At 45.1% G+C, this 24017-nt stretch overlaps 1 protein-coding gene across 1 annotated transcript; it reads right to left on the bottom strand.

Annotated features, from left to right (window-relative positions):
- Nucleotides 1–1046: 1046 nt before the first annotated feature.
- On the bottom strand, nucleotides 1047–21144 carry PGM2 (phosphoglucomutase 2). Its single transcript, XM_077301664.1, has 14 exons — nucleotides 20834–21144; nucleotides 14677–14844; nucleotides 14144–14250; nucleotides 11698–11782; nucleotides 11162–11245; nucleotides 10727–10920; nucleotides 8643–8832; nucleotides 8159–8256; nucleotides 6383–6563; nucleotides 5633–5726; nucleotides 4251–4380; nucleotides 3971–4160; nucleotides 2656–2789; nucleotides 1047–1247 (listed from the first exon to the last, which is right to left on the bottom strand). The coding sequence occupies exons 1-14, from the start codon at nucleotides 20891–20893 to the stop codon at nucleotides 1145–1147; spliced, it is 1818 nt and encodes a 605-aa protein (XP_077157779.1). The 5' UTR covers nucleotides 20894–21144; the 3' UTR covers nucleotides 1047–1144.
- Between the last annotated feature and the right edge of the window lie 2873 nt (nucleotides 21145–24017).

Genomic DNA, 24017 nt, shown 5'->3' with positions numbered 1-24017 from the left:
TCATTAGGTTCCCAGTATAAGATGGTGTCTATGTATCCATTGTGTATTTTTTCAGAAAATGTATTTGCATTGATGGTGAATTGATGGTGGGGCGAAAGTTGTTGAATGCCTGGTAGAATATGTCCAGGGCTTCTTTACCATGTTTCCAGGCATTTAAAATGTCATCAATATAGTGTAGGTATAAGAGGCATGAGTGGGTGGGCATTCTGGAAATGTTGCTCCAAGTCAGCCATAAAGATGTTAGCATACTGTGGGGTCATGCGGGTGCTCATGTTTGTTCCACCGATCTGAACGAACAAGTTGTCATCAAATCTCAAGTGGCTATGGGTGAGAACAAAATGGCACAGTGTGGTGGCAAAGTCAGCTGTAGTGTTGTCAGAAATCATAGTCATGGCTTGGTGGGATGCTGGTATACAGGGATTCCATACCCATGGTTCTCTGGAAAGTTGTTCAAAGATGATGTTTTCCTCAGAAAGTCTGTGGTGTCAGAATATGACTAGGAGCACGGATGGCACAGAGTGCTAGAATAGAGTCCATATATCTAGGAAAACAAAACTGTGCAGTATGAAATTGCCACTTAGCCCCAAAGTGCTTGCAGGGGTGGCCAAACTGTGACTCTCCAGGTGTTCATGGACTACAATTCACAGAAGCCTCTACCAATTGGCCAAGCTGGCAGGGGCTCATGGGAATTGTAGTCCTTGAACATCTGAAGAGTCACAATTTGGCCACCCCTGTATCTAGTACTTCCAGTTGTTCATTAAGGCCCGGTAAGCTTTCCGCACGAAGAAACATTAAGCACTTCATGAAACAAAGTTTTATTTCAACAGGAAGCCCAGAGAAAAATCCATCTAGGGAGCACCTGGTAAATCAAAGAAGGAAAAACAACATGACACGGCAGCTTCATTGTTATACAAAGCCCCTTCATGTTTTGCCATTAAGAGCTTCATCGGGTGATCAGAGAATTGACTTCATTCTGAAAACAGAGCTTGACGGAGCCCTATTTTTCGTTACCTCATAAAACACAAAATGAATTTTTCCAAGCCTACTTGGTTAAATCTTGGTTCTTTAATAAAAGATCTGCCTTATGCAAATTAACCGCTGCGAACATTTTGATGTGCAGAGACCAAAACAAAGACAGCCTGAGTTATTCTGGATTGGCTTGCAGTTTATTCTTCTCTGGCTCAAAGAAATATTTCTCAATGGCACTGACCAATTCATCCAATTCTTTCTTCAGCTTGTCGAAGTCACTAAAGTAAACGAAACCAAAAAACCAACAAAAAAAGGCAGGCTATAATACAGTGTCTACTACCAGGCCCCAAATTGAGGACCGAATCAGATTCAAGGTGTCGGTATGCACCTTTAAAGTACTAAATGGTCTGGGACTTACATACCTACGGTACCAACTCCTTCTAAATGCTCCTCTGAGAAGCCTATGCTTGAGCTCACAAAATCTACTCAAGATCCCAGGTCCCAGGGAAGTGAAACTGGCCTCAACCAGAGCCAGAGTCTTCTCTGTCCTGGTGGAGTGCTCTTCTGGAAGTGATCAGGGCCCTGTGGGATCTAAACCAGGGGTAGTCAAACTGCGGCCCTCCAGATGTCCATGGACTATAATTTCCAGAAGCCCCTGCCAGCAAATGCTGGCAGGGGCTTCTGGGAATTGTAGTCCACGGACATCTGGAGGGCCGCGGTTTGACTACCCCTGATCTAAACAATTCCATGGGGGCCATAACACAGAGCTGGTTCACCAGGCTTATACTTGAGACCTACGATTTACCAATAAAACTGGCCTCCCAACACAGAAATTGCATAGGAAATAATAGCTAGCCAGATATTTGCACCTGCATGGCACTTCTCCACCCCCCACACACACCGAAGAGAGGGCAGTAGTGCCTGGGGGTTTAATATAGCCTGGTTTTAATAGATAGGTTTTATACTTTAAATGATTTAATTTATTGTATTAAAATGCTGTGACCTACCTTGAGCTTTTGGGGAAAGGTGACACAGAAATATGAAAATCAATAGCTTCTCGGTCACTATGCTTCATTTTATTCCATAAGTATATGAGGCGGAGATTAAATGACTTGTCCAACTCCTCCCAATGAGTTTCCTAAGTGAATGAGGAATTTGCATCCAAGCCTGTCAGGGCTACTTATGAAACCACTAGGGTGACTCTCCACCTAGCCCTTAGTGTGTTTTAAATGGCTGCTGGATGGTAGCTAAGGAGAACATTTGCTGCCACACCAGGCTAATGGACAGAGTGGAATTGTGAGCTGTAATAAAAATTTTTAAAATTATGAAAAAGCAGCTGGGTTATTTCAGGTTTGGAGTGCAGCAGAATGCTCTTCTGAATAGATTTTCCCCCCTCCCTGGAATTCAGGAGGGATTTCATTGGCCATTTGAGCCCAGATTTTCTTAATTAAACAGTGTCATCCTAAACATAACTCAGTCCTATAAAATTCACACACAGCAACTCTGTGACAGACTCTAGAGCAGGGGTGACAAAACTGTTGCAGGGAATCATGGTAACTGTAGTCCATGCTGGCAGGGTCTCATGGTAATTGTAGTCCATGGTCATTTGCAGAGCCACAGTTTGGCTGCTCCAACTCTAGAGGCTCAGCCAAAGCTTTGCTTCGAATTAACCATTCCCAAACGTACCTGTTTCCAGGAGGGGCACAAAGCTCTGAATAGTATTTGATTTTGGGTTCAGTTCCACTGGTCCTCATAGTAGCCACACCCCCGTTGCCAAAGGTAAACGTTATCATTTGGCTTCTTGTATTGATGGGGAGCACCTGGCATCAAGAGAAAGCGATGTCATTAGAATGCCCACACTTAGGCTGCTGAATGCGAGATGCAAGGACGTCTAAGGGCAAATCACAGAAGCTCACTATCTTGAAACTGGAGGCTGGGGAGGGGGAGAGGGGAAGGAGTGTGAATACAGAAAGTAATAACCTTTCCCTAGTCTGCCCTCAAGAGAATCTGAGGCAGCAGAGAAATTGAGTAGCTGCCTGTCACAGGGGCCGGGACGGACGGACAAATCAGGCAAGAGACGTTTGGAGGCGGTCTGCCAAAACCTGCCTCTGCATCATGACCCCTGCTGTTCCTTGGAGGAACTCCATCCCAATCCTTGGAAGTCTCATCCGTGTGTTTATTCACAGACCAAAAGAATACAACAATAAATAGCAGATAAAACATAGTGGCCATAATAACAAACCAGGTATATATGAAATAAATGAGGTTAAAAGTGAAAAAGGCACATGGAAGACAGCTGGTCACCTGAATAGAAAGGTTAGCAGTGAACAGTCAGCATTAACCAAGTATAGAGTGACTCTGTGTTCGCCACCCAGTTCTTTTCTGATTCTAGCAGCTAGCCAAGCAGATCTAGCTATTTTATTTCTTAATTCATTGTTTGAATCAGATATCAGCAGTTGTAGGTGTTGGTTTCTCAGGCCACGGGGGCAATCTAGAAGCAATGGTACTAATATTCCTGTACGTATGGTATTATATAATTTGCACTCGAGGCATGCCTAGTGGTTTTAACGTGACCCTCACTGCAGGGCGGCAACCTGGTGAAGCTTTTGAAGATTTAGAGAATCAGGGAAGGGGAGATTTTAGGGATTTCCCCCCAAATAGTATCTCACTACTGAGCTATGTTGATGCCACTGTGTGAACAAACAAAGCTCCCTTATATTTAATCAGACCATTGCTCCATCAATGTCTATATTGTCTATTCAAGGCTGGCAGCAGCTCTTTCACATCACCTAGTACCTGATCCTTTCCCCTGGGGATGCTAGGAATTATTTATTTAATATATTTATATTTGAACCTGCCAAGTAAGTGCTCTGCTGCTAAGGTACGACCCTTCCCCGGGTACCGTTTTTAAGATTCCCCTCAACCTTCCATAGATGCATCAGGCATCAAAAGAGTGACAGGTTTTATAGGACCAGAACAAAAAACAGAAAAGGTAACTTACAGCCTTTTTATCAGGCTGGACACTGTCATAGCCTGTAGTCAGATCTCGTACTCCGGACACAGTAAATTTCCCACAAGTCTTTGGGTAAGTGTCCTTCCCATCATAATTCCTAAGCTTTTCAAACAGCCCTTTGATGATCTTCTGGTCGTGGCAGATAAAATACGAGGCTTTCGTAACGTGGCATCCGTACCTGTAAAGAAAGCAGAGTCACCTGCAAACTTGGCATTTCCTATATGTAGAATACACATCGCTAAGCCTGTATGGAAATTAAAATCCTCACTCGTTGTAGATGGCTTTCAGCTGCTGAGACAGAGATAAGTTCTTGGTTGCCAGCAAAGTAGCCATCTCTGCCATTATGACTGCAGCGCTAACACCGTCTTTATCCAGGACTACCGGGCTGCACATGTACCCTGGAGGCCAAGTTAGAAAGAGACAGAGAGAGAGAGAGAGAGAGAGAGAGAGAGAGAGAGAGAGAAAGAGAGAGAGAGAAATAGTTTTAATCGTCTTATCACCATGAAACACCATCACCATTGCGACACCTTTGGCTAAAGCAGGGGTAGTCAAACTGCGGCCCTCCAGATGTCCATGGACTACAATTCCCACGAGCCCCTGCCAGCAAATGCTGGCAGGGGCTCATGGGAATTGTAGTCCATGGACATCTGGAGGGCCGCAGTTTGACTACCCCTGGGCTAAAGCAAAGGTGTTTTCATCTTTGGGTTTTCAATGCTGTTTTGATCTCTAGACTTGAGACTGAGGCTCCATTCAAACTGATTGTCTGTACTCACAAATTAATGTCAGCAAAACATCAGAATGGTTAGGCAAGTGTCTGTTCCAGTGCCGGGACTAGCAGTCCGAGAAAGCAGTTTGGATTTTCATGCCAAGATCATGTATAGCTTGACTATACATGTTAGCAGGTAAGGATGTGTGTGTGTGTGTCATGGTAATGCCTGATCCTCGTCATGAGAAATAACAGCAAATTGGATTTCGGATAAATTATGAATAAATTTGGATTTCCCCCACTTTCAGCTCAAAGACAGTAATATTTTTTGTACTAATTGTTATACTTCCAAAATGTTTCAACTGTATACAGGGATTCAAAATAATTAGCTGTTTAGAATCACAGTGTTGGAAGGGACCTTCAGGGCCATCGAGTCCAACCCACTACACAATCAGGAACTCACAACTACCTGCCTGACCCCAATTTTGTGCTCAAGTGGTCCCTTCAACCAAAAATCTCCAGAATCTAGCTTGGCCTGGAGGAAATTCACCTGCGATCCCAAAGCGGTGATCAGGAATTCCCTGGGTATGCAAGAAAAGGCCACAAGAGATAAACACTGGCACATCCCTCCCTGCCCAGCCACTCACAATCTGCCTAAGTTCACAGAATCGGCATTTCTGTCAGATGACTATCTAGCCTCCGCTTAAAACCCTTAAGAAGGAGAACCCGCCACCTCCCAAAGAAGCCTGTTACACTGAGGAACCGCTCTGACTGTCAGGAACGTGAGCCACATAAGCAAGCTCATTCTTGAATTTTAAGCAGCAAACCAATCTCTATCCCCGCCCCATGCCCCATTAGCAATGTAATTTGGGACTCTATATGTTGCCATTTGGCCATTACACCAACACATCGTTTTGTTAATAAAGATAGGATGTGCTCCTTACCAATGGCTTCTTCAAAGGCAAATAAAACTGATTTCCCTTGGTCTCCAAGCTGCTTTGCTCGATTTCCCATCCATTTGAATCCTGTCAGCGTTTCCTATGTAAAAACAATAGTGTTGGGATGTGGGGGACTCAGATGTACGGGAGAACAGAATATACCACCACTACATCAAAATCTCTAACACAGGGATTCCCAACCAGGGATCTGCAGGAGCTCCGGAGGGGGTCCACGGCCTTTCCCCTCCTTCCTTGAGGGACTTAGTCACGAGCTAGTTAACTGCCCACCTCCACCTGGAGGGCTCGGTGAGTAGGCCTTGGGTGTAAAAATAAAAGAGGGGGGGAGTTCGTTGTGGTGTGGTACGTGGGGTTAGGACTCTCTTCATAGCTCCTGCCCTTCTTTTGGCCTACATCAGAGGTAGTCAATCTGTGGTCCTCCAAATGTTCATGGACTACAATTCCCATGAGCCCCTGCCAGCATTCGCTGGCAGGGGCTCATGGGAATTATTGTAGTCCATGAACATCTGGAGGACCACAGGTTGACTATCCCTGGCCTACATGACGTGGAGCCACTGTAGTAGTAGCAAAGGCAGGAGGAGGGAGTGAAGGTAGGCTGAAGGGCTATGTCACTTCCGGGGGCGTGGCAGGGAGGTGTGACCAGCTGACATCATTTCCAGGGATCCTCGAAGCCTGAACATTTCTTATAGGGGCCCCTCCATGGTCAAAAGCTTGAAAAAGGCTGCTCTAACGGCTTACTTCAAAGTGAAAACCTTCTTTCAGCGCAATCGCTCTTAAGATTTTGGATGAGACGGTGCTAGACAGCATGTATGCATCTTTAAGGGCAGCAGGATCTGGATTCTGTTTTTTCCAGCAAGTGAAGATCCACCAGCCTAAAAGTGCTCCCAGCTGGTTGCCCGAGAAGACTTTCCATTCACCACTGGGAAAGGAAGGCACAACAGTTTTAAATCATGGATAAGAGACGACAGTTGACACTTAAAATATACAAAGTCTGGAGAATGAAACATTGAGACGGAGAGCAGGGCTCAAAGTCACCTGCCTGAGCAGTAGGGCAATCGAGGCTGGTCAGACATCGCTGCTCTGAAAAATCTGCATAAGAAAGCCCTACCTGAGTGAGCAGAGGTGTGACCTAACCACTTTGGATGACTTCAACCCTACTGAAGGAGAACCGAATCAGAACATTTTACAGGGTCTATAATTTCAGGGAAGGAGAGAACAGATAAAAATTCTTGCTGGCTTTCCACTGATGGGGAATTATGAGCTTTTCTTGAAAAGCAACCCATCTAAAAAAGATCAATAAAAGGGATAAAGGGATCCTTTTGTTATATTTAACAAAGCTCCCAAGGCATTTTACAATTTAAACCAGTTACATAATAACATTAATGGGCTGTGGTAGCAAAAGGAAACACGTGGGGTGGGGTGAAGTGTTCTGTTCTTCCCCAAACTGCTTGAGACATCCTGCCTACTATAGCTTCCTTTTTCACACGGCTGGTAATAAAACCAGAGGAAGCAGTGTCCTTCCCTTGTGGGAAGATGCTGCAAAGAAGAGGCCTTAAGTACCCAGTACTGATCTCTCTTAAGTGGTGGTGCTTTTCCATCCTCAAAAGCTAAACACCTGCCCAGTGTTGTGACAACTGGCGCTTGCAAACCACAGGATTTCATGGATGCTTCAGGATGATCCTGCACAGATGTGCACTTCAAAATCCCTAGACTTCTAGCCAGTACACCTCAGTAATATTATTCCTTCCTTCCTTCCTTCCTTCCTTCCTTCCTTCCTTCCTTCCTTCCTTCCTTCCTTCCTTCCTTCCTTCCTTCCTTCCTTCCTTCCTTCCTTCCTTCCTTTCGATTTATGTATGGTAAGGCGGTGGTCCCCAACCACCAGGCCGCAACCCGGTGCCGGGCCACGAAGGCCCTGGCACCGGGCCGCAGCTCCCCCCCCCCCTGCCCGCAGTAATAAACTTCCCAGGCCGCAAGCAAATTGGCCACAAAAGCAGCCGATTAGCTTGCAGCCCGACAAGCTTCTTTTTGTGGGTGGGGAAGCAGGGCCGTGCATGCACATTGCGTATTGCACATTGCACGGCATGCGCGGCATGCGCGGCCGGGCGATTACCCGCCCCACTGCCACCGGTCCACAGCCTTAAAAAAGTTGCAGACCACTGTGGTAAGGGACCAGGTTGTAGGCAGGTCCTCGTTCCTGGCCTTCATCTGAAAACCTGGTGAAAGAGCTCCATTTTGCAGGCTACAGATTTGTGGCTTGCATGGCCCCTTCCAGCTCTATGATTTTAGTTCTCCTTTCATTTCCCATTTGCTCAGACAACCACGATTTCAAGCCCTTGCTTTGGCGAGCCAGCCTGCTGTCGTGGTTGAGTGGGGGAGTTTGGAGCGCTATCTAAGCCAGTACTGCGAACAATAAAACAAAATTTCATTTGGCTACCCTTTTCGTCCCCCCAAAATTCTTGGGCATCCCTAACCATCAGCATGCCACCAACAACGAACCTGCCATGGCAACCATACCTTTCCTGTTTCTCTGCAACGGCGAGCCGATCGGCATCAGGATCATTGGCCAAAACAATGCGAGCTCCTACTTTTTCAGCCATAGCAAAGGACAGCGTCTGAAAGACCAATGAGAATATTAAAGCATCTTTCAAAAGCAATAAAAGCCCAATATGCATTCTTCCGTATGACCGCCAGGCAAAGGGAATGTAGATGAAACCATGGAGCTCTATAACAGAAATGGCCTGGCTCTGTTTTGACATCATTTCAGTTTGCAAAACGTGTCAACGCGCTTCTTGTCCAATTCTGCGAAACCAACAAGCTACATAGAAAATATTCCTCCAGCTCTTGTGGGGGTTGGCAGGGGGTAAGGAGCAGGGAAGGGTAGCTTTTCGAAAGATGTAGGTGCACGTCAACTTAAAATAAAACCGAAACCTATTTAGGAAAAGCTCAACGCAATGCAAAAGAAATGTAGAAGGAAGAAATGGTACTAAATAATGTTTACCAGAACGCCTTTACCCTCCTCGGGATTTGGATATTTTACTGTTGGAAATTCTGGATCGGGCTCCTTCTGTTCGGGAACAGCGAATGGAGGGCTAAAGTCAAACGCCTTAAAGGCGGACTGCACGAATTCGTGGCCTACACCATGCACAGAAGTATGGACAAATTTCAGCTTTGTTTCCTTGTTTAAATTCCTGAAATCAAGTACATGAATGACATTAAACAAGCACGTGTTCGTCCCTTGCTAAGAACAAGTGTATTTTGCTGTAATTTTTTTTTTTTTTGCTTGTAAATTTCTTGACCCTGAACACACTACTATAAGCTGGTTGTGTGTTTGAACAATATTGTGCAAGCATCATCCGTGATAGTCTGGCATCACAAAAAAATGGATAGATGTCGGGGGGGGGGAGGGGTTACATAAAAGATGCTGCTTTGCATCCAGATGAAATTTCCCACAAATGGAAAGGGCGGTATAATCCTTATCTAGACATATTGAAGAGGGGGGCAACTTGTTAGACACGTTGAAAAGGGAGCCAGGTTTTTTTTTACTGCAGCTTTAGAGGTAAGGACTAGGAGCAACGGATTCAGATTATTGGAAAGGAGGTTCCACTTAAATGTTAGAAACCATTTTCTGATGGTGAGGGCTGTTTGTGGATGGAATATGCTGCCTTGGAGGTTGGTGGAGTCTCCTGTGTTGGAGGCTTTTGGAAGGAGACTGGATGAATGCCTGTCAGTAGTGTGTGATTTTTAAGTCTCTGAAAAGGTGGGGCCTGGACTGAATGGCCCTTTGAGGTCTCTTCCAGCTCTGAGTCTGATTCCCCTGATTTGTCCTTCGGGCCATTCCTGACGGGTCCCCCCCCCCCATGCACACAATTCCTCAGGAGCAGAATTTTGAGAGATTAGTGGGAGGCAAAGAAGGAGGCAAGAAAGTACTGTTCCACTGACAGTATACCTTCTACTAGAAGGAAAAATTAATCTAGATCCGATGCATCGTATTCTCTCTTTGCCACTATGGCCAGAAATACCAGCTACAGAGGTTCTAAGAGACAAATAACGTAAGAGGCAGAAGCACACATTCTAAAGTCTTTAGACATCCAGCAAAGGAACCTGGAATTGCAACATGTCATTCTGTCCACTGATAGGCAGTAGTTAGATTCACCCTGCTGATCTTGTACCATAACTGGAGATCTTAAGGAGTATAAGCGAATATATTATGGGTTTCCTTCACCCTGTCTGTTATTTGTTTTGTAAATGACTGCCTCCTGTTCTTGCCATTTACTTAGGATGGTTAATGCTCTGCCTTTAACCTTCTTCCCACCACCCTCCCCAATCAGTATGGACCAGAATCCTACCTATCTATCGCTAGACAGAGGAGGAAGCTTTGTGAGATGCTAGCATCAATGCCTTTTTAGATCTTATCTAAAGTGCAAAGCAACTGAAATACAGATTTATGCCTAAGATTCTTCTCTGCCAGCTCACCTGTAAATATTTAATAGCAGAATTTGCTTAAAGAAAAAAGAACTGAAAACATTTCGGCATGTGCTTTCTTCAGTTCAGTTCTGTAGATCTATTAATGAACAATTCCACAAATTGGCAACTTATACAAAAGGTGAAATTTTAGGAGTAAATAATTTTACATGTTATTACCGTAACATGAACATCATTACATGGTAATGCAATCTTTGCATTTTTATTGCCATGTAACTATTTTCATGTTAGATGTTTTCATCTATTGCATAATTTGGTAGATGTTATCAGTTATTTATCAATTTCATAATAGATTGTTTAAACTGAATAGAGGGTTTTTGTGCTTATCTTTATATACTCATGTAAAATGTCCCCTTTTGTATAAATTCCTAATTTGTGGAATTGTTCATTAATAGATTTACAGAACTGCACTGAACAAGATACATGCCGAAACGTTTGCAATCCTTTATTCTTCAAGCAAATTCTGCTATTAAATATTTTCACTGTAGTAAGAAACTGTGACAAGTTTGTTACTTGATGCATATTGTAATGAGCAATTTCAGCCACACAGTATATATCTTTGTTTCATTCCTGCACTGTTCCTTCGTCATATTAGCTTACCTGTAAAAACAGTGCCTCTGGATGTCTTTAAAATAGTCCTTGTTGATGGATGGGTAAGGGTCATGAAGAAGAGGATTTTTGTCAGCCAGGCTGTCTTCCCAAGCCTGAGGCCAAGGCTCTAGGTTCTCCTCAATAGATTGAGCGATTCCTTTATCGTGTGGCGGAATTATCTGAGCACCGTTCCCCCAATAAACCTAAGCGACACATAAGCACATTGGTCCAAGATTGCGTCCGGCACAGTCGGCAGAAGACCAACGCTCTGTTCGAATATATGACGACAGCCACCCTAATCAAACAGTAATTACTTTTAAAAAGCTAATCAACAGCTCTTCCTATGCCAACTTGGCCAGTGGGTGATTCAGTGAAGGCTGAATTATTGATTGCAAATGTGCCTCAGAAACTGGGGTTGGGGTTGGGGAACAGGCAAGAGAATACCTTGTATCCGTTGTCTTGCTTTGGGTTATGAGAAGCGGTAACCATAATCCCAGCGGAAAGTTTCAGATGAGTCACCGTGTAGGGCTGTGGCAAGAGACACACAAAACAGTAACCTTAAAATGGAAAGAAGAGACTCAGGGGAGCAATTGCCCCGTTTCCTTCAAAGCACCACTGCAGGAGATATTTTCCACTCTCCCATCCTCTCCGTCCTCTGAGACAGGGCATCCATGTGGTGATCCAGCTCAGGGGACAGAAGTGTAAAGGAAGGCCTCCTTGCAGGCCACTCTCCAGCTATGGAAATGCATCCTGCTACAAGATGATTAAAACCCATCTTGTGGACATTAGTAGCACAATCTCCTTCTTTGGAGCTGAAACTAAACTAAGCTGGGGGCACCCAGATCGGTCCGTATTCCAGGGTCGGACAGACACGGATAGGCTCCACCCTGGAGCCTGTTTCCCTTTTATTAATATGGCTAATGGTAAGGATATATAATTTTCTGCTATATTTATATGATATGGGGAAAATATTGACTTACCACAAAAGGCGTTGGTACGATACTGGAGAAAAGGTACACGGGGACACCTTGGCTGATGAATGTTGCTGCAGCGAGTCTTGCAAATCTATTGAAAAAATTTTTTGTTCAAATGTCATAATGGCACGTTCTCAGAAAACCCAAGTGAGCATGACAGTAACTTCATTGTCACATGAACACAGGAAGCTGCCATGCTGAATCAGATCCTTGGTGGACCTCCAGTGCTGTCTATTCAGACCAGCAGTGGTTCTCCAGGGTCTCCAGTTATGGTCTTTTGCATCACCTTTGACCTGTTCATTTCAACTGGTGATGCCTGCCAACCCTAAAGTCCAGTTCTTTGATAAATCTTTAAGCTTTTAAATTCATTGGTCCTTAATTGATGTTTATGTCTCCTAACACATCCTTCCTCCTTTCCCCCCCCCTCCCCGGTGATCCTGTTGTAAGGTTTAGTGATAGGATGTACTTACATACTTAGTTCATTTGTCCTTAGCCTTTTGTTTCACAACTGAAAGGGGAAAAATCTTTTTCATTCCCTTCAAGCCCCAGGCAGACAGAAGGGAGAACAAGCCAACCTGTTTTTGTTTTTTTCTCCCCCCCCCCCCCTATAATCTCTTTGGTCCTTTAGAGACCCCCTTTCTGGTCATAAGCAGACCTCAGTTGTAAAAAATTTTAAGTATTTTTATAATATAACAATCAGTTCTAATACATTTTAGTAAATGTTTTGAATGTTTGAATTTACTGGAGGTGCCAGGGATTGAACCTGGGACCTCCCACGTGCCGTGGGCCACTTCTTACTTGGCAGGAAAGCACACATTTTGTGAAACAGAAATGGCATAGACTGGGCTGCTCTCTATGCAGTGTTCCCCCAGTGTCTGTATGAGCAGAAAGCACATTCCTACAGCCTTTTGAGTATAAAAAACAACAAGGGGTTTCCCCCACCACCATGGGGATTGTCCTCCTTTCCAGCAACAGGTTGAACCTGGACTATGAGAACAATCCATTCTGTAAAACCAGTACAGGTAAATCTATGAAGCCAGCAGAGATGTTATCCTAGTCAACTACCCCAGGATATGTGGCTCTTGTAATGAAAGCACCACAGTTTCAAAGGAGAGGCGTCATGGAACATCGTGGCTCTCCTTCCACAGGGCCACATAAGATACCAGCTATAGTGAAGTCTGCCATTAAGATCCCAGGCAGCAAAGCTGGTTCGCCACCCAAGTTTGGACTGTCAAATCTGCTGGGGAGGCAGCAACAGTGGATGAGCCAAAGGATGCTGTGTACATTTCTCTCCTGCCATGTGTTTAGGGTCATAGAATCATAAAGTTGGAAGGGACATCCAGGGTCATCTAATCCAACCCCCTGCAGAATGCAGGAAATTTACAATTACCTGCTCACCCCCCCCCCCCCAAATAGAATCCCTGGTCAGACAAGACTGACCAGGGATCCTGTTTTATTTTGGGGGGGGCATCATCTGGACATGAAATTGGGGTCACTGTGGGTGAGCAGGTAGTTGTAAATTTCCTACATTCTGCAGGGGGTAGCATTAGATGACCCTGGATGTCCCTTCCAACTTTATGATTCTATGACCCTAAACACATGGCTCTTGTCTGGAAGAAATTCGCCTTCTGACCTGAAAGTGATGATGAGCATTTCCCTGGGTCCACCCAAAGTCGTCTGTAGAGGAACTGGCACAGGACACTACCTGATACTAAATTAGACCACTGGGCATTGAGGTACTGCCTACTCAGGTTTGCACAGGCTGGCCATTCTTCCTTACTCACCCACCCACCCTCCCCTCTAATCTCTGTTCCAAATGTTCCATCCATGGCTGTTCTGACTGTAGATCTTCTGCATCTCATCTAGCTGTCCCTGAGATCAAATAAAAGCCCTGCGCATTGCCCGTTTTTTTCTGTGCAAAGTGGATGGCATATCTAATTTGTGACGGAATTTGATTTAACTTTCCTTATTTCTTTATGGATCAAGATGTGAAGGACTACAGCCATGTGCGCACAAATTTTATATCTATTAGGATTTTTAAAATACCAGGTGGCAAGATAAAAAAGAAAGATCTAGACTAAGGTGACCAGATTTTAACATTGGTAAAGCGGGACACCATTGACTGGGGGGGTTCTTGATTAAAAATTTAGTCTATATGGAGCAACAAAAAGTTTCATAGAACACATAGAATGCAAAAATAGTATTGTGATATATATATTTTAATTTCAACGTTTGCCAGATACCCCCAGATGTCCCTCCAAAAGTGGGACAATTTGGTCACCTTATTCTAGACCAAAATTAAGCATGCATGCATTCCAAGGCAAAGTAATTCACGAGTGGGGATTAAAGGCAGCATTTCCTAAGGATCTAGGAGAGGTAGCAGCTCATCATCTCTATTCACTGGAGGTTCCTTAGAGTAAAGCGAACACAGAGCAGTGGTGGTTAAATATACCTTTTGCTGCTACCCCCACTTGAAGGATGGGCCCGAGCATCAAAACCAATCACAACTCCTTTTTTCTTTAGGTCACTGCAGCTCTTTTCAAGGTACCTACAGAAACCCTAGAAATGAAAACACCAATCTTAGTTGTTTTAGAAGGTTCGGGTTTATTTTGATACATCTTTGGAAGAAGGAAGGAGAAATGCTGACTGCAAAATGAGATGTCTACTTATCCATTTACGCACCCTGATCTCTTATTTCTCTAATCTCTTAGAGAATCTCTAATCTCTTATTTCCCACCCTGCTTTCAAAGCAAATTCTTTCCAAAGAGGAACATTACGAACATGAAAAAGAAGAAATCAACAATCAAGGGTGCACATAAAATCACTCCAAGTGATAAAGACTCAGACGTCAAATTACTTTCTCAGGGGTATTTCTACTACAGTCGTTTTGAGGACTGCAGCCCAAGGACCTGACCATACGTTCCCTGGAGACAGGGAAAGCATCCGTCCTTAAAGAATAAAAGACAGAGCCATTCCATCGGGTACCTGAGTGGTCTGGATGATAGTCAAGTCATTCATCTGAGATGTTCCTGGTCCCATGGCAGCTCGGAGTCCTGCAGTCCCAAATTCCATCCGTGAACCAAAGCATTGCTGGAGTTCTTCCGGGTTTCCTTTTGCAGCCATCTGCTTCACTATTTCAATGGTTTTGGGATTCTGTAAAACATAAGAACGCCGTCTCAGGTGAGGTGAGTGGCAACCTGAGAATGGGCCTCCAATGGTGTGGGGCCAAAGTTACAGAATCCCTGAAGGCTTTCATGGCCGGAGTCAACTGGTTGTTATGGGTTTTCTAGGCTGTGTAGCAGTGGTCTGGTAGCTTTGGTCCCTAACGTTTCACCGGGCAGAGTTATCTGTGAAACATCAGGGGCTAAAACTATCAGAACACAGCCACTGAGCCTGGAAAACCCACAAAAACCAGTTACAGAACTCCCTCTCCACGGAGACGAGTCTGTCCCGCTCCGTTGCCCTGATTCCAACAGTGAATGAAAACTGTTTTGTTTGGCATTTCCGCAAGGACCCTCATTCCCCTTTATGTGTTTAACAACAGCTCAACAAAACGCACACAAACAGATACGTTTGTTTTAAAACAGGGGTACTCAACCTGTGGTCCTCCAGATGTCCATGGACTACAATTCCCATGAGCAAACGCTAACAGGGGCTCATGGGAATTGTGGTCCATGGAAATCTGGAGGACCACAGGTTGACTACCCCTGTTTTAAAAGAAATTTTAAAATGATATATATACATTTTAAACTTTGTTTTATAATTTTGAGTGCCTGCTGCCCTGGAGACCCTGAACCGACTGCAATGGAAGCATGCATACGGACATCTTTAAATTTTACCCTGGAAGCATATCAGAAATTCCTCCACAAGAAAATCAGTCATGGAGGGGTATGTTTCCTTGGCAGATACTTCTACCATGTCTCAACTCTACTTTTCAGGAGCATCAGCAGGAAAAACATTAGTGATGCGCTCTTTAGTTGAAGCACAACCAACATAAGTGGCCGGAAACGAGGACATCATGAGAACTCAGTTTCCTTTTCAACCCAAATTTCAGACAATGCCAGTCTCATCTGTGCCTACACGAGCTAACGGAATTGGATAATTTCCTATCACGAGGTTTTGTCAAGGCATGATGAGACATATTTTCAAAATTATGCCTGAATTTTGATCTGTGCAATGTCCATTACAGGAATACTTACAACTATGAGTCTATTGAAGAAGACCAAAGGGAACAGACCATTAATAATTATCCCCATACCATCCTGGCAATTCAAATCAGGTCTGCGGCTTTTTGGGGTATACACTGGAAGAACAAATTGCAGGCACCCGGCATGTAATTTAAATCTAATTTAATTCTGCATGATGCTGCGAGTCGTTATGATACTTGACAAGATTTCAGATTTGGGGATAGTATTTATTTAGGTGGAAGTATTTACCCAATAGTCCTACAAAGGAGCCTCTTGTGGCACAGAGTGGTAATGCAGCAGACATGTAGTCTGAAGCTCTGCCCATGAGGCTGGGAGTTCAATCCCAGCAGCCGGCTCCAGGTTGACTCAGCCTTCCATCCTTCCGAGGTCGGTAAAATGAGTACCCAGCTTGCTGGGGGGTAAACGGTAATGACTGGGGAAGGCACTGGCAAACCACCCCGTATTGAGTCTGCCAAGAAAACACTAGAGGGCGTCACCCCAAGGGTCAGACATGACTCGGTGCTTGCACAGGGGATACCTTTACCTTTACCTTTACCTTACCTACAAAGCAGAGCTCTTTTTTTGTATCCTGCTTTTTACTATTCAAAGGAGTCTCAAAGCAGCTTACAATCACCTAGTGCCTCCTCTTCCTCTCTCCACAACAGATACCCTGTGAGATAGGTGAAACTGAGGGAGCTCTGAGAGAACTGTGACTGGCCCAAGGTCACCCAGCTGGCAGCAGGTGGAAGAGGGGGTATCAAACCCAGATCTCCAAAATAGAAGCTGCCGCTCTTCACCATTACACCAAGCGAGCCCTTCCGGCTCCATTAAAGTTTGTCAAGCAGGGTCCTTGTTTTGTAATAGTAAATATAGCTGGATAACTTCTTATCAGGAGAGCAATCAGACCTTATGTTCTGTAAATATGATCTGTCTTTAAAACATGGGCCAGTTACTCAAGCCAGTTACTCAAGAGTACTCCCAATTTCACCTCTATATGTAATAGTAAAGAGTCGGCCTTCTATTATATTATTGAAAGCAGCCAAACTGGACCATCCAGAAAGCACAGATTTCTATTTGCTTGTTGGATTGTCCACGTATGCAGAAAAATACAACTGGAATTAACCATTAACAAATCCAGAACAGCCCAGAGAAACCTGGAAGCACATAATGTTTTTTACTCTGTATATAAGACAGAAAATATTTCCCCAATATTTCCTTCATTATCATTTCTATAAAATACAATGGTCCTTACCTCTGCAGAGATACTTTTATATTCAACGTTTTAAATTTGAAATTTCAAAACGGATTCATTTTGCGACTACATTAGTAGTTTCATCATTACTGCATATACATTTTGCCATTTCTGCAGACTCGCTATACATTGATATTATCAAAGTATGAAGAAAAATCTATTATATATTTCCTAAGAAGAAAATAAAAAAGGTTTCTGCTCAAAATCCATTCCCTTACACATTTATATTCAAAACTTGTCTTCATTTTGCTTCTGCATTTCAAAACATTTGTATATAATTTTTAAACTCTTTCTCTCGTTTGTCTCCTGCTTGTGCAGTACACACTCCATTTCAGCTCAGATTTTGAGATTGATCTGTTGCATTTGATTAGTTTTGACAGCCCCTGAGTTTCAGTTAAGGGGGGGGCAGGTTGGTTAAGAGGACAGTCAGCCTCCTCAAACTCCTAAGAGACTAGAGAATCCCAGAAGGTGAAATTCTGGAAGATGGGCTGACATTTCCAATTCATTCATTCATTTATTCATTCAATTTATATACCACAAGAAATTCTGGAAGATGGCTTGAAATTTCCAAATCATTCATTCATTCATTCATTCATTCATTCATTCATTCATTCATTCATTCATTCATTCATTCAATTTATATTCCACAAGAAATTTTGGAAGATGGCTTGAAATTTCCAATTCATCCATCCATCCATCCATCCATCCATCCATCCATCCATCCATCCATCCATCCATCCATTCATTCATTCATTCATTCATTTGTTTTATATACTGCCCTCACTATGATGTCTCAGGGCTGGGCTCCTGCTTCATTGATTCTTACAGGTCCCCAATTTGTAAACATTACCATTTCATTGGTTTGATAATGACTTCATACTGGACGTACTCACCATACAAGGAAGTATTATACTGTCTTGTGCCCAAAGTCATACACACACCATCCCAATCCCCAGGAAAACAGTAATTCATTATTGAGGCAGACAAGAATTTTAAGATTTCAAAAATGTCAGTAAGACCAATCAAACCCCACCTCCCCCCAAAATCCAGCATGCAAGCTTATGAATTCTCCAGAACTCTCTTATTAGCCTGGATCTTGAAGGGGTGGGGGCTTTCTTAGCCCAGAGGATGTCATCAGCAGAGTTCAGGTAAGCACCATGACTGGGTCATCCTTGAGCAATCCCTCATTTTGACATAGGGTGGATCCTTCTGTCTCAGGTCAAAGCTACATACTAGGGTGGTGAGGTAACACCATAGGGATAGGGAAGGAAATAGGACATGTTCAAATAACTAGCATTAATTGCAGCACCAAGTTGCTATGCATGAGGAGGCCTTTTGCTGTCCCCCTTAAGGCAATTTCATGGGAATAGGACAAAAGAAAAAATACAAGAGAAAAGGCAGTGGGGTTGTCACAAGTCTTTAAACGTGCCTTGACAGCCTTTAAATGTGCAATTATCAATCTGGCTTTCCACTAGTGATGGAGTGAGCACTGCTGCTCAAATGGCATCCCATTCTTCCATGCTGTTTTGCCTCTAGTCTATCAGCAATGCAAGGTTGGAAAGACAAGCAGCTTACAAAAACATTTGACTCTTTCTGCTGGTTGATGTTACCCCAAGCCTTGGAGGGACAGACCAGAACCAATGGGATGACATTAATGCTAAAGAAATTCTGTCTTAAATATCCGGCAGAAGTTCTTGACAGAACGATTTCTCAGTGGAATAGGCTTCCTTGGGAGGTGGTGGGTTCTCCATCTTTGGAAATTTTTAAACGGAGGCTGGATAGCCATCTGATGGAGAGGCTGATTCTGCGAAGGTTCAAGGGGGTGGCAGGTTACAGTGGATGAGCGATAGGGCTGTGAGTGTCCTGCATAGTGCAGGGGTTGGATCCAGGAGGTCCCTTCCAACTTTATGATTCTATAATTCTACATGCATCCAATGCTATTGGGAAGGTAAAGGTAAAGATATCCCCTGTGCAAGCACTGGGTCATGTCTGACCCTTGGGGTGACACCTTCTAGCATTTTCATGGCAGACTCAATACGGGGTAGTTTGCCAGTGCCTTCCCCAGTCATTACCGTTTACCCCCCAGCAAACTGGGTACTCATTTTACCGACCTCGGAAGGATGGAAGGCTGAGTCAACCTTGAGCCGGCTGCTGGGATTGAACTCCCAGCCTCATGGGCAGAGCTTCAGACTGCATGCCTGCTGCCTTACTACTCTGCGCCACAAGAGGCTCTATTGGGAATTCCCTACCAAATCAAAGTTTTGCTGAGTGCAGGCCTTTGCTGAAGAAGAGACATGGCCTACACATAAAAAATTCTTTGCCATAGGAGAGATCAGCACCTGGTTGTGAACAATATATCATATTCTCTGAATGTATTTGTAATACTAGTCTTACAGTACCACATGATGAATGACATCTGCCATTGTTCTGTCCAGTATAACCATCATAGCTGAAAAAGAGACCAGTTGTCCCCCACATCAAGCATGTGATCAGTGAAACACAAGGTTGCCGAAGGGCAAAAATATTTCTCTAAAGAAGGGTCATTTTTATATATAGCCTATTATTCAACTGGCTCAGAGCTATCCAAAACTATTCGTCAAAATCAATAAAGTACCTTGGAGAGAGGACTCTCAGGCTAGATTCAAGCACAGGGGAGGGTTTTACCCTCTTCTGATGAGCTCCGTACTGGGTTTATTTATATATTTTGAATATTACTGTGAGCTGCCTTCAGAGACGGCAGAAAGGCAGTGTGTTTTCTTTCTAATTTATCTGCAACTTGAGAGCCAGTGTAGTATATCTGTTAATAGTGTCAGACTAGTGTCTGAATCTCCATCTGTAGCTCACTGAGTGAACTCGGGCCAGTCACAAACGCTCAGCCTAACCTACCTTGCAGGGTCATTGTGAGGTTAAAACGGAGAGGAGAAAGGTGTAAGCCGCTTTGGGTCTCCCAAATATCAATAATAATCGTTTATTATTAAGTAGTAATAATAGTAAATAAATTTACTAATAGTAAATTAGTAATAAATAGTAAATATTATTATTAGCAATAATAGTAAATAAAGATTTAAAAATAAACAATGCTTGCTTAACAACCACCTTTTGCTTGTGCCCCCTGACAAGTCCTAACCGAGGCAAACGCTTTTCAGGTGCAAGTCAAGCAGTCTCCAGTTCAAATCCTGCATCTCCCCCAAGCCCAGGAAGTACAGATTTGGCAAGATCAAAACCAGTGGTACATCACCCCAGTCCCACCTACAGTTCTCTTTACCGATGTCTCACCTGAAAGGAGCGTTGGGGAAAGCCGGCCAGCCTCGCAGGGCTGCCAGGACATCTTTGTGAGCGCTATATACAAAATACCGAGCAGCAGTTAGGATTGCCAACTCCAAGGTGGGAAATCCCAGGTGGGGGCAGAGCCAAGAAGGTGGAATAGCGGCGGGGGGGGGGGGGGCGGGAAGCAACCCTCAGCAGGGCAGGATGCCGCGCAGAATCGACCTCCCAATCAGCCCTTTTCTCTAGGGGAAGGGACCCCTGAAGCCTGCAGATAGTGTGTCACCTGTCAGCGATCCCGTGGGCATTGGCGACCACCTTAGGCGAGACGCATGAGGCGGAAAGAAGGAAGAGGGAGGAGGAGGGCGAGGAGGCTCCTCGGTGGGAGCGCACGCTGAGCCCGCGCCCGGCGGCCTTCTGTGCCCGCCGCGAGGCTCACCTTGTCCCAGCGCAGCCATTCCGCCGCCGCCTGGGCCAGCCCGGCCTTCTCCGCCGCCATTCTCGCTCGCTGCCTCTTCGCTCCGACGCCCGGCCCGGTAGGGGGAAGCCGCGCCTCGCAAACGGAGGACGGCCGTCCCGCCCCTCGGAGGAGGAGGCGCAGGAGGCGGCGGCCGGGCCTGGCAGGCAGCGGGCAAAACGGGCAGGCGGGCCGGGGAGGACAGGGACGGCGCCAAGCCCAGAGGTCACGCTAAAGGCACGGGGAAGCGCCTGGCTGGGTTGCACCGCTCATGCTCACACATGCTCCGAGGCAGGAGGGCCTCCGTGCAGGACGAGGGAGGACCCTGCAATGACCGCGCCTCTCCAGAGGGCACTGCAGAGAGCAGGTCGCCTGGAGAATGGGGCTGCTTGCAGAGGGGGACTCTGTGGCATCGCAGTGCACTAAGACCCCTGTCCTTCCCAGGCTCCATCTCCAACGCTCCCGGAGTTTCCCGACCTGGATCTGGCATCCGTACCCCCCTTGCTTCGCTGGTGGCTAAGTCCCCTGGGATGACGGCTCATCTCTTGGGCTGGGCTGAGACCCAGAGATCAGCTGGGCTGGAGAAAATGGCTGCTTGGGAGGGTGGGCTCTCTGGCCTTGCTCCCCACTATGATTCCCTTTTAGAGACTGGGACACTGGATGTTCATTGCGCTCTTTATTGTGATCCCAGCACCATGTGCGAAGAACCAAAACGGAACCGTGCTGAACTAGAAATCCCCCAACCAACCCCAATTTATACTTGCAATCCTCCCAATAGGTATTCCAGCCAGGGCATGCTATTGGTCAGTTTCACTTTGAACTGACAGGATCCAGCAGATGGGATCCAGCCATATTGGTCAATTACAGTGCAAGCCCAGGATCGTGCCTGTGACCTTAAGCTCAGCCCCCAGGCACCATCCCCAAATCTTCAGGAGTTTCCCAACCTGGATCTGGCAACGCTATCCCCCCCTCCCTTGCTCAAGGTGTAGGGATGCCAGTCCACAGGTAGGGACCGTGGGGAGGGGGGGAGCTTGCAAGAAATGGCATTCCTCCCATCCAGTATCAATCAGGACGGTTGCCCTGGTTGCCACACCCAAGATACACCATGCCCTAGGTACGCCATTGGGTACTGGCAAATCTCCTTGTCTCTTGCCTTGACAACCCCATGAGGAGTCACCATAAGTTGGCTATGACCTGACGGCACTTAATGATTATTATTACAAGTGGATACCAGCAAGCTAGATTTGCAGGAAGCGTCTTATTTTCCTCTCCCTTAAGGCCTCCGTAGCTTCTTCCTCTTTCCTGCCTCCTTCTCTCCTTCCCACCCACCTTTATCTCCTCCCCATCTTCAGTTTTCTGCACCCCCCTCCCCCTGTCACCCTCTGCCTGGGAAAACTATGGCCCAGCTGCCCAGCGCCAGGGTAGGCCCACTTGCACAGTGGGGAACCTGCAAGGACTTCCAAGGGGTACTTCATTGCCCCCTGTGACTCCTTCCTATTTCCTCTTCCCCTCTGCATCCACATCCATATCCTCCCCCTTCTCCTTTCCTTTCACCAACTCTCCCATCTTCAGCTATATTTATTAACTTGATTTGTAGCCCATGATTTTAAGTATCTGCAGATCATGCTTGAGTCCCAGGGTGGGCAAACTGTGGCCTTCCAGATGTCCATGGACTACAATTCCCATGAGCCCCTGCTTGTCATGGGGCAGGGGCTCATGAAAATTGTAGTCCATGGACATCTGGAGGGCCACAGTTTGCCCACCCCTGTGCTTGACTATTAGAATATGATGATACATTACGCTGGCCGTGTATTGTACTGATATATAGCTCTAATTATGTAAATTGTAAAGGCAGTAATTTTGACCTCACTTTATGTGCTGCTTTATTTTTGTGCTTTGAATGAAGGTATATTTATATGGACCATGATTCCTTCCCCCCACCTGAAATGCTTTTCTTGGGTTTTGCATTGGCAGACGTCAGCCTAGGCATGATTTCAAAGTTTGGGGGGAGGTGGCTGGACTTTGAAGTTTGGCTGCCTCTCCGAATCCACAGGACCAATCACAGTTAATCAGAGTGTTTGACTTGGCACAACATCATTTGCCTCTTCCCAGCCCCACCCCCCCTGTTGCAATTGCAAAAGGCTAAATTTTTAAAAAAGTAAATCCTGGTTCTGTATTCTCTGCAAAAAGGCAGGTGCTTTTATGCAACTTCCCCTTAGCCTTGGGATCCTCTTCATACTGGACTGTACATAGTTTCCAGCATATTACTACAGAGTCTGAGCAGCCACAGCCACAGCTTTGGACAGGGCCAGTCTTCTCATGTGACATCCGGACCTGGAAAGTAGTCTGAGATGAATTCTGCATCAAAGATGTGTTAATTACTTCTTGCCTCTTCTTTCGCACTAGCAGAATTAAATTGTTGCACACTTTCCCTCCTTCTTCATAGTTCCTAAATCTGATAATAAGGTCACCCTGTGGATTCAAGCTGACTTTATGTATTTATGAATGTAGAGTTCTGTTTGGAAAGTATACCAAAGTACAGCTACATCTGGCTGTGGACTTAATAATAACCTAGCATGTTATTAAGTAGAAAAGAGTGGATGGATAGTGAAATTAATAAAGTTATTAAGGGGGGATTAGTAAGAGAGGGGGGGATTAGTAAGTCGATCTATAATTCTTCTTTCTGGTTTGCAGCTGTAGTTGCCACCTTCCAGGAGGTATCTGGAGAACTCTTGCCTTTACATCTATTCTCCAGAAGACCAAGATCAGCTGTCCAAGAGAAGATGGGTGATTGTGAAGATGGACTTTACGGTGTTGTATCCTGTGGAGGACCCTGCCGTCCCCAGGCTCCACCTCCCAAATCTTTAGGTATTTCCCAACCCATAGTTGGCAATCCTACTTGGAGCACTGAGGGCTCTTTACGTTGTTGGGTTTAAATTTTTTTCTAGATCAGAGATGGCAATAGGAGGTCCACAGGGCCTGACCTGGCATTCTTGAAGTGCAAATGTGTCTTGACTAATGTATCTGAATTCAGCTTAAGATGAAAGCAGTTCTACATAGTTAGGAGAACTGGGAGAGATATTTGACAGAGTAATTTTGCTAGTGATGTGAGACTTCCAAATCAGGCAAAGGAAAGGGGAGAAGTATTCTAGGGTGAGAAGAAGAA

The sequence above is a fragment of the Paroedura picta genome, chromosome 10, assembly GCF_049243985.1.
Source record: "Paroedura picta isolate Pp20150507F chromosome 10, Ppicta_v3.0, whole genome shotgun sequence".
In the NCBI taxonomy this organism is placed as follows: Eukaryota; Metazoa; Chordata; class Lepidosauria; order Squamata; family Gekkonidae; genus Paroedura; species Paroedura picta.
Note: the sequence above shows the minus strand (reverse complement) of the source record. Positions and strands in the feature narration are given on the sequence as shown.

Coding starts and splice junctions, on each gene's coding strand:
- PGM2 (XM_077301664.1), bottom strand. CDS start 20,893: ATGGCGGCGGAGAAGGCCGGGCTGGCCCAGGCGGCGGCGGAATGGCTG. Junction 14,845..20,833: donor AATGGCTGCGCTGGGACAAG/GTGAGCCTCGCG, acceptor TATGTTTTACAG/AATCCCAAAACCATTGAAAT. Junction 11,783..14,143: donor AGTGGGGGTAGCAGCAAAAG/GTATATTTAACC, acceptor TTTTTTCAATAG/ATTTGCAAGACTCGCTGCAG.